The 9,987-nt window shown below is 52.1% G+C and overlaps 1 protein-coding gene across 1 annotated transcript; it reads right to left on the bottom strand.

Annotated features, from left to right (window-relative positions):
• Nucleotides 1-570: 570 nt before the first annotated feature.
• Nucleotides 571-9,724, bottom strand: LOC129046810 (uncharacterized). Its single transcript, XM_054516158.1, has 2 exons — nucleotides 9,403-9,724; nucleotides 571-3,181 (listed from the first exon to the last, which is right to left on the bottom strand). The coding sequence occupies exon 2, from the start codon at nucleotides 2,596-2,598 to the stop codon at nucleotides 571-573; it is 2,028 nt and encodes a 675-aa protein (XP_054372133.1). The 5' UTR covers nucleotides 2,599-3,181; nucleotides 9,403-9,724.
• Between the last annotated feature and the right edge of the window lie 263 nt (nucleotides 9,725-9,987).

Genomic DNA, 9,987 nt, shown 5'->3' with positions numbered 1-9,987 from the left:
TACAAATAAGTTTGGGCTTTTCATGCCCAAGAGCTTGAGCCCAGGCTACTGTAGGTGTGTTTGAGGCCTGGGCCGCTGATTGAGGTTTTAGAGATGGTAAAGCGGAAACAGTGGATGGTCGTGGCACGACGAAGAATTGGGCTATTATCTGCCCCTTCGGTAGGAAGAGCGGGGGGTGGACACAGTGCAGCATGAGTGAGATTTGTTCCGAGCCAGCGGGAAGCAGGCTCGGGACAATACTCACTTCTGGTGGGGTCGCCTTTGTGTCGCCTAGGACGAGGAGACTGTGGCTTTGACGTTCCCAGTTTGTTAGACCCTCCGGGAGGACAGCAACGTGGTGGAAACCGGCGGAACGGAGATGTAATGGTTCTGCAAGCTGCAACCTACGGGAGGAAACACAGGATGAAAGAGCATGAGTATCAATGGGTGGTGTTTGTGTCAGTCCGGCATGAAGGTCAAGTCCAGTTGGAGGCATCATTCTACTGTTCTCCCTCTTCTCCCGCCAGGACTGATGGTGTGAACAGGCCTCCGCATTTGTGTCCTGGCGCAGGGGGCCGCTGCGCTGTTTAATTAGTTTTTTTGAATAGTTTGCCCGTGGGTCCCCTGCACGGACTTTTTGAACTCATAAAATTGTTGTTTGAGGGGACATGCGGGCATCCAGTGCCCCAGCTTCCCACACAGATGGCACGGTGTGGCTGGAGGCTTGGGCACCGGGGCTGATGTTGGTGGCAGCGGCTGCGCGGTAGTGGGACAGACGTCGGTGGTAAATGGGGGCTCCTCGACGGCGGCGGCGGCAGGACGAAAAGGTGTCTTCAGGCGGGAGGCTGCGGCAGGTGGTGGTCCGGTACCTGATGGAACTAATACCTTTTTCCCACACACCAAAAGCATGTCCCGCAGGGTGGGAGCTGGCTCCAGAGGGAGGCTGTTGATTGCATCTTTGCAAGCCGAGTTGGCATTGAGGAATGCCATCTCTTTTAACAGCTCAGCTTGCAAGTGTTCTCCTTCAACCTGATAGTTAATGGATTTTCGGAGCCGCTCCACAAACTCGAGGAATGGTTCCTCGGCACCCTGCAGGACCTTGGCATATGGGACCTGGGGTGCGGCCGCTCGCAACCCCAAGAAGGCCTTCTCGGCCGCCCGGGCAGTTTGCTGCAGGACTTCTACGGGTATGGCTCTGACTTGGGCTGCTCCGTCACTCCAGTTCCCCGTCCCAAGCATATGGTCAATGGAAATGACCTCTCCGTCTACACTCGTCCGGGAGTTCGGGGAATCCCATAGGGACGGGAGCACCTTCAAGGCTTCCTTTCTCCACGCTGCCTCCCAGAGCACTTGCTCGGTGGAATTGAGGAGGCAGCGGAAGACTCGGCGGAGGTCGGCAGGTGTAATGACCGACTCCGCCAGGACGGCCTGAAGGAGTCCCCGAAAATATTCGGAGTCCCTCCCGAACTCTTTCTGTGCTTTGCACAGCTCCTTCATGGACGAGTGAGAGAAGGGGACCCATTGAGCCAGGGTTGTCCCATCTCCCGCGGGATGAAAAACGACCGGGGCTGCTGATGGGACTGCAGACAGCTCCGGTCCCCAGCTCGGGACTCCCCCCCCGCTAGCCCCCAGAGCGTGGGAACCGGAAGGGAGGGCGTGGGAACCGGGAGCGGGGGAGGGAGGGTCCCGGCGTGGGAACTGGAGGGAGGGTTCTGCAGCAAAGTGCCTCCCCTTGTGGGAGGGGCCCCATGACGTCATTGCGGAGGCGGGGGGTGGTGGGAGAGGAGGGGAAGGGGGAGGAGTTGCAGGGGGTGAAGGCGGGGGAGGAGGGGGAGGAGTTTCGGGAGCAGGGGGCGGAGGAGGAGGGGGAGGAGAAGGGGGAGGGGGAAGGGGAGGGGACGTGGGAGGAACCCGCGAGGGGGGAAGGGGAGGGATTTGGGGGGGGGCTCGGGAAGGAGTGGGGGAACTCTGGGAAGGAGAAGGGGGTTTTTTAGGATTGAACACGCAGTCCCCTCCATTTTGGGATGATTTGACGCCATCTTGGCGAGAGGACCGCGGAGAACTGAAACGAACTTTGGGTTTAACAACTGGGGTCGAGGGGGTGCGGAAAGAGGGAGCAGGAACAGTCTCCTCCGGAGGTTGGCCAGACCTTCGGAGGCTCGGGGACCGGGTCGCCCGCGAGGAACTTAGGGACGGGTGTCTCCCTGGCGCGGGGCTGTCACGGGCTGCTCCCCGCAGGGACTCGGTTCGGGAGGGAGGGCGCGAGGAACGAAGGGCAGGTGCATGGGGACGGGGAGAACTGGGGTATAACTGGGGGTCCGCTGGCTGAGTCCGGGAAGAGGGTTTAACAGCGAGGGCAGAAATCAAAAGGGATATTAAACAAAAATGGCTCTGAAAAGACTTGCTGCCAGCTTGAATCTCTCTCTGAAGGCGGGATTGGACCCGCTTCAGGAATCTGGGATCCAAGACTGATTCAGCATTTAAATCAGGGTAGGTATGGGTCAGCCAGCGGACTAAACTTTTAACTTCCCTTTTATTAAACTTATAATTCCCACCCCCCAGGGTACCCACAACTTGGTAAAAAACCCCTTTCTGAGTGGCCGACAGTTTAGCACCCATATTTGCAGATGGAATACGCAGGGGTCAGCCACTCGCTCTACCGCTAGCAACAGGAAAATCAAAAGGAATCTAAAATAAAACTAAACGGGGTCCCCACTGACCCTGACCTCCCCCTCCCACTGGCCGAGGAGAGGACCGGGATGCCTATGCCAGGTTTTCCGTGAGGTCAGGTGGTGGGCTGTACAACACAGCCAAGAGACTCACCCGTCAGGGGGACGAACCAAGGCTGCTGCTAGCGGGAGCTGCCTGCGCCGAAGGCGGCCTCTTTAGGGTGCGCTGAGAGGGTGTCGCCTTCTTCTCTCCGGAGCACCGCACCTCCCGAAACGAGGGCGTGCTACACGGAGAGCGGTGAGTCGCCCAAAGGATTAGAGCAATCCAACCCGCGCGTCGCGGGACTCCTGTTCCGAGATGCAGTCCTCCGAACGGTGTTCAGGATCCGCAGACTGCCTCAGATGCAGGGGTCTTCACGCCACGCGTTGGGCGCCAAACTGCTGCGGTGCTGAGATGATGAGTTTGCCTGGCTCACGTTCAGCCCCGATCAGCGACGAAGGGGCGCTTGAGGAGCCCGGAGCTCCTATCGCGCCTATGGGTCCCGAAGAGATCCACGATACGAGAGCGAAGGAGGGCGGCAAACGCAGGGAGGCGCAGGCAAGGAAAGAGGGACTCAGCCTTCAGGAAGGGTTGGCAGGTTTATTGAAGGAAGGTCGAAGGGGGAGAAAAAGCAGGGTGGAGGGAGAAGGACTGAGCACCGAATTGAGGGCGAGTAACAGCTTATAAGGAAAGGGGGAGGGCCCAGGAGGGGCAACATAACAACCAATGAGGGTATGAAAGAACTGATACATAGGTTGATGAACGCATGAAACCGACAAATCAGCAAAAAACTGGGGAGGGGTCCCTGCCCCTGCCCAATCACTCGACACCCTGGGGAGAAGGTTCTAGAAGGAAAGGCAGGGCTGCCGAGTGATGGACAAAGGCCAGGGGTGGGGACAACAAGACACATCTGATGGATAGGGGAGGGGAAACGTGATAGACAAATAACGATAAGAAATTGGGGATTTCCAGGGAAAGAGGGGGAAACTATTCAGGATGAACCAGACCAAATCAAACAACGTTACATCACACACCACCACAAGGCTGTTTTCAGGGGGGCTGCTTAGGCTGAGGTTAGGGCTGGGGTGAGGGGTGGTACAGCTGTACCCTGTACCCCTGATCTCCACTGGACTGTCCAGCCCTCAAGCCCTCTCCCTTTACCCCTCAACCGGTCCCTCTGCCCCCCAGCCCTCGGCTCCTGTGTGTCACCCTTGACCCCTCTCCTTTGCCCCTCAGCCCCCAGCTTCTCTGTGTCACCCTACAGCTGCCCCTGCCACCCTCAGCATCTCTGTGTGTCACCCTGCTGTCCCCTCTCCCTCTTCCTCCCTCAGCTCCCAGCCTCTGTCACCCTCAAGCCCCGACAGTGCCCCTCGAGCTGCCCCTCATCCTCTATGTGTTGTGCCATGAAAAGACCCTAAAAAAACCTAAAAATGCCCTGAAAACCCCCTAATCTTCAAAATGTCCTATAAACCCCATGAAAAGCTAAAACCAGCCTCAGAATGCTGTTAGAATACACTGGAAATACCCTACTTTTAAAAAACCCCTAAAAATCCCCAAAGAACCTTTAGAAATCCGTAAATATACCCTAAATAGTCCAAAAAGAGCTCTAAAAGTACCCCAAAAATCCTTAAAATGCCCTGATAAGACCCTAAAAAAGCCTAAAAATTCCCTCAAAAACCCTAAAAATACCCTAGCTCTAAAAAGTCCTCCAGATCCCCTCAATAGTCCTAAAAAAGCCCCAAAAACACACAAAGCCCCCCCCAAACAATTCTTAAAAGTACTAAGAAAGCCCTTAAAATACCCTAACAAAATCTTTTAAAAGCCCTGAAAAAGCCCTAAAAGTATCCTAAATGTTCCCAGAAATTTCCTGGAAAACTCCTCCAAAAAAGCCCTAAAATATCCTTTGAAAGCCATGAGAAAAACCCTAAAAAAAAATCCTAAAAAACTGCTCAGCCCCCAACTCCTACCTGTCACTCTCTAGACCACAAACATCATTGCTACCTTTTTATTAGGGTTGCTGCCTGCAGCTGCTGGGAGACTTCTGGGGCTGTCCCAGCATTGGGGTTATTGCCTTGTGCTGCTGTTGGGGAAAACTGAGGTCCTAGGGGTGCTCTTTAGGGTGACCTTGGGGTTGGGTTGAGGGCTGCTGCACCTGTACCCTAACCCTACCTGGTACCCTGTGTCCTTTGTACCCCTAACCCTCGGTGTGAGCTCTCCATCTGTCAAGCCTCCCCCTCCTTGCCCCTCAGCCCGCAATGTCTGCGTGCCACCCCGAGACCTCTGACATTGTCCCTTGGCCCCCTGGCCTCCACCGTGCACTCTCCACCTGGTTAGGGGTGGTTTTTAGGGTAAGGTTAGGGGTGGTGTGAGGGCTGGTTCACCTGTCACCCTCAAGCAGCCCCCACTTTGCCCCTCAAGGCATCTGCTCCCCCTCACCCTTTTCTTGTCACCCTCAAGCTCCCCGCTCTCAGCCTCCCAGCATCTCTGTGCCACCCTGGAGCCCCCCAGTTGCTCCTAACACCCCCTTCTGCCTCTCAGCTCCCCCCATCCTCTGTGTCACTCTCCAGCCCCCTCCCCGCAGCCCCTTGTGACACCCTGCAGCCCACAGACGTTGTCCCTGCCTGTCTCGCCTGGGTGTTGTCCTGCTGCGAGAGCTGCGCCGCCCTCCGAGGGTTCGGGCTCCTGCGTGCTGCTGGAGGGGACTCACGGGTGGGCGGTGGGTGAAGTAACGGATGGAGCGGGAGGTGTGGTGGGACGGGTTAAGGGCGGAGTGAGGGATGGAGCAAGGACAGGCTGGAAAATAGAGTAGGGTTAGGGGCGGAGAAGGGGACGCAGCAGCAGGGGGCTGAGGTGGGGAGGTGAATGTTAGGAGGAAGCGTAACTCCGTAACTCCAAGACCGAGTCTGCGGCCAACGAAAACTCTGAGTGACCTGAGAGTGCCGAACGTCTTCGGCAAACTGATGTAAGGAAACTGGGGTGATGAGTTTTGTTTCCTGTGGAAAAGGGGTGGCATTTGTGTCCGTGGGCCTGCACCCTGCCCAGGACCTTTGATCTCGAGTGGGCTGCCGCCTCCTAAAATTCCAAACATCGCAGGTGAGACAGGGGGTTGGAAATTTTACTTGGGGTAGAAACCAATTTTGGATTTAGCTGAAGTCTGCTGGTGAAACTTGTGTAGTCTGTTAATCGGTGTGCTTGCAAAAAGGCCTGCAGAGAGAACAAAGGAAGTTCGAGGCTACTGCTGGAAAAAGAGAATCTGGGTTACCACCGAGTGCACGGCCTCGTCCCTGTCTGAGTAAAAGTCTGAGGTTTTGCTGGCAGTGTCACTGAGTGCTGAGGGGTCCCCTGGTCGATAGGGCAACTCGGGAGGGTTTGCTTCAGGCTTTGCTTGTGAAAGGTGTGAGAAAAGCAAGCAGCTCTGAAGCGGATGAGCCCCCTCTTGCCTGTTGAAGTGTTGCATAAATCAAAGATAAACCTCAAGGTCCCTTGCCACCCAAGCCATTCCGTGATTCCTTGCCCTGGAGGCGAGGGTGCACCTGTCACCGCATTTCTCTTCACAGAGAAAAGCAAGGCACAATTCTTCCCAAGAATATTTCTGGGATTCGCATTCTCTGAACTTCAGAGGAAGGAAAACAATTCTTATCTCATTTGCTGTGCCTGTGTTTGTGCTGAAGTAGAATGCAGCATGGAGATTGTTCACCCAAAGTGATGGTGTTTTGTTTCCTTGGCCTGTCGGGGCCAAGTGTGTGTGTGAGTGTGTCGGGACTGTTGGGTGACGGTCATGAGTTGTGTGCGGTGTGTGTGGGGTTGAGTACTTGGCAGATTCGGTTTAGGTGTAATGTAATATAGTATGATAAAGCAATTAATTAGCCTTCTGATAAGGCAGAATGCAGATGGGAAATATTTGCACATATGATATTAAAGGACACGTGAACCACCTTTCTGTGAGACAAAGACACCAGACTTGGCCCATCCCTAACTTAGGACAGAGCTAAAAAATAATAGATAAAATAATTTTTAACCTATTTTTGAAGAACTCTCTAAAACTAATGGCAGATGATATAGCTATTTTATCTGGCAAGCTTCCGTGCAAAGTGTCCTGCTGATGCTGCCTCGGAGGGATGGAGATTTGGGAGGAGGGGGAAGAACAAAGTGCCACGGGGCTTTATTGGATGAGCCTTGAAAGGTTTCTGCAAGCTTCTATTGCGAGGTTGATGAACTTTGTGTTTAACTGCAGTTTTGCTCAGTGTTTTAACCCTGCTTGATCTCCTGTGGTCCAGATGACACATTCACACATCTTTAGAGAATTCAGTGGGATGCTCTTCAAACAACATGTGACTTTGCATCAGTGAGGGCATAAACTTGATGGTTTTACCTCAATCTATGGTTTTTCAATATTGCTATAGAAAGTGCTTTTCTGTGAAATGTCTGCTTTGGTTAGATCATGCAAATTTAGTGCTGGCTGCTACTTCCATAAGATGAAGAGTAAGAATAACTCAGGAATGTTTCATCATTTGTCTCTGCACTGGTCAGAAATGGTAATTTGAGCTCAAATCTACAGAAATTTAGCAAAAGAAGTTGGACACTCGGAGGATAAAAATAGAAAAAACTGCATTGGAAGGATTTTTCCAGCTAGTGAGTGAGTTTCTACCTGTAGGACCATCGGGGGGTAGCACGGTCGGGACGGACGGGGACGAGAAGTCATATTGCTATAAGCTGGGTGATATGGGGTGACCTTTAAATGAGGGCTGTCTTCTCCTAGGAAATGAAAGAAGGAACAGGTATCCATAGTTAATGAGCCTAGGATTTCTAGCTCTTGAAGGTCAGATTTATCAGCTTTAGAATTATCAATATAAGTTTGGTGTTTCTGGCTGGGAGGTGGAGATACGTGATGATCATCATATGGCCAATATTTATCAGGAGTAACATTATGAAAACCCTTTGGAAAAGGTACTCCAACTAGACAGGTTGAAAAAGGTTTGTCAGGGCTTGTGTCAGATAGACAGATGGTATCGGAGCCTGCAGACCTGGCTAAAGCAACCCAGACGTTCGTCTTGGGGTGATTTACAGGTAAAGCTTCTGTTTGTGCTGCCTGTGCGACTGCTTGCGCTGTTTGAGCTGTAAGAGCCCTTTCAATTTTTTCTCCTAGAGTTTTTGCAAGTTCATTTGCCTGGATAATTGCCACTTGCTGTGGACTCCCAATTTTGTTACAGGCATCCATCATTTCAGGCACTGTGGGTTTTTCTTTTCCTAGGGCTTTGATAACTCTTTTACATTCTGCATTGCCATTATTTTCAATAATGTCCCGTATCATTATTGGGCGAGCTATATCATCGCCGCATTGTCTTTCTGCTCCTTGCGTTACCCGCCCCACAAGTGTGGTAAATGGTTCAGACGAGTCTTGCCTAATCAGATTATAGGCTTTTTCAAAAATTTCTGCAGGCTGAATTTGCAAAAAGGCTCTGCGAGCCATCTTTTTAATGTCATCTAACGCTGTTTTGGGTAAATTCACTCGATTATCATTCTGAGCATCAGGAGGGTCACCAGTCGGCTTAGACGTGACAAGGGTACAAAGGTCTGCATCGGTACTCTGTCTATAAGTGGCTTGTACCCCTGTGAGCAGTCTTTTCCATTTGAGTTCCCATAGCGTATATTGTGAGTCTGTGAGAATTATACTAGCAAGATTTTTACAGTCATTTGGTGTGAGTGTATGTCCTTCCAGGGTACTTTTCAGCAGTTGCTTAAAATATGGGGAGCAGATACCACACCCCTTATTGCTTTTCGCACTTCTTTTATCTCAGGAGGTGGGATAGCTACCCGTGTTCTAGGACTAGCGGCTTGCTGGCTGAATGGCACGGGCATAGCTAGAGGATTTAGACTTTCTTCTTTGCAAATCTGGCCTCTGACTTCATCCTAGTCTGTTAGTTGAAAATTATCAAAAGATTTTTGTGAGTTTTCTAATTTGGGATTAATGCTGATGAATTTTCAGTGTTTAGTGTCTCTTTTTGGGTCAGAAATCTGTCCCAAACACTGGGGGGACTCTGGAGCTGTTTGGGAACAGTTCTTTTTCGAAATTCTTTTGTGTTGGATCAAAGGGTTGGCATTTGCAGGGTAAAGACCCTGGAAATAATTTGGCAGATCAGGAAGCTAAAGATGCAGCAGAAAATGGAGCTGAAAGAGTTAATATTAACTCCAAATGAGGAAAAATGGGAAATTCCAAAGTTTAGGGAAGCAAAAAAAAAAAAGTGAATTAAAACAAGATAGGTGGCGAAAAAGATAAATGGGGGAAATAGAAACATCTTGATGGAAGACAGATAATAAAATGCTTACTAGGGAATAGCAGAGGACATGTATCAAAACGCCCAGTGGGATACTCAGGCTTTGTGCGATAATTTTTTTTAAGGAACTATGGATGCATTGCGATTTTTGGAGTAGAAAAACAAGTAACTGAAAGATGTATAATTTGCCAAAGGATAAATAAAAGGGTGGTGATAAAAACAACATGAGAAGGTCGTGAGTTAACTCGCCGACCATTTCAAAGTATCCAAGCAGAAGTTTGCTTTGGTAAGCTCTGGATTTATTTGTAAATACCGTTTAATCCAGGAAAAAAAGAGGATATACCACATGCTGGGCAGGAGGGAGATTGTAAGAAAATAACATTTTTAAAGGCAATAAAAGAAAAACGGTGAAAGTATAAGGCTGGGAACGAAATATTACCTCATCCATTCCCGTTTGTTCCCCGACTCGTTCGCGGCTGCCCCAGCCCCTGTGCCGGCTCCGGCACGGTCCGTCTGTCCCGGTCCGTCTGTCCCGGTCCGTCTGTCCCGGTCCGTCTGTCCCGGTCCCGGCCGCCTGGCCCGCGGCCGCTCCGCTGGCCGTGCCGGCGGAAGGGGCGGGGGGTCCGTCCTGCCGTGTGCACCGTGCTTACCGCGCTGACCGCACCGAGGGGGGGTCCCGTCTGTCCCATCCCCGGCTGCCTGGACTCTGCTCGGCTCCCGCCGCTGCAGCCGGGGTCAGTCCCGGCTTGGTCTCTGCCGGATCAGCCGCCATGAGCCATGTGGGGCTGACCCACGCTGCAGCTCGGTCTGCACCGGAAAAGCCCCTGGGGCGGTCCCGGCTGCAGACCCCGCCTTTGGAGGACCGAGACCCTGAGCTGTGCCGAGTTTCCCCGTCCTGCCCTGAGCTCCGTTCCCTTGGTAACCACAGCTCCGGCTGCTCAGCGGAACTCTCTAAAGGAATCACCTTATCGAAACACTAAAAGTTCAGGTAAAAGAAAGCCCTCTCCCGATTCTTCCTAAAAAT

This window comes from Molothrus ater, chromosome 12 (genome assembly GCF_012460135.2).
Source record: "Molothrus ater isolate BHLD 08-10-18 breed brown headed cowbird chromosome 12, BPBGC_Mater_1.1, whole genome shotgun sequence".
NCBI classification, from domain to species: Eukaryota; Metazoa; Chordata; class Aves; order Passeriformes; family Icteridae; genus Molothrus; species Molothrus ater.
This window is presented reverse-complemented; position numbering and strand designations above follow the sequence as displayed.

What these genes read in the sequence shown, in the direction of transcription:
- LOC129046810 (XM_054516158.1), bottom strand. Translation starts at nt 2,598, where the DNA reads ATGGGTGCTAAACTGTCGGCCACTCAGAAAGGGGTTTTTTACCAAGTT.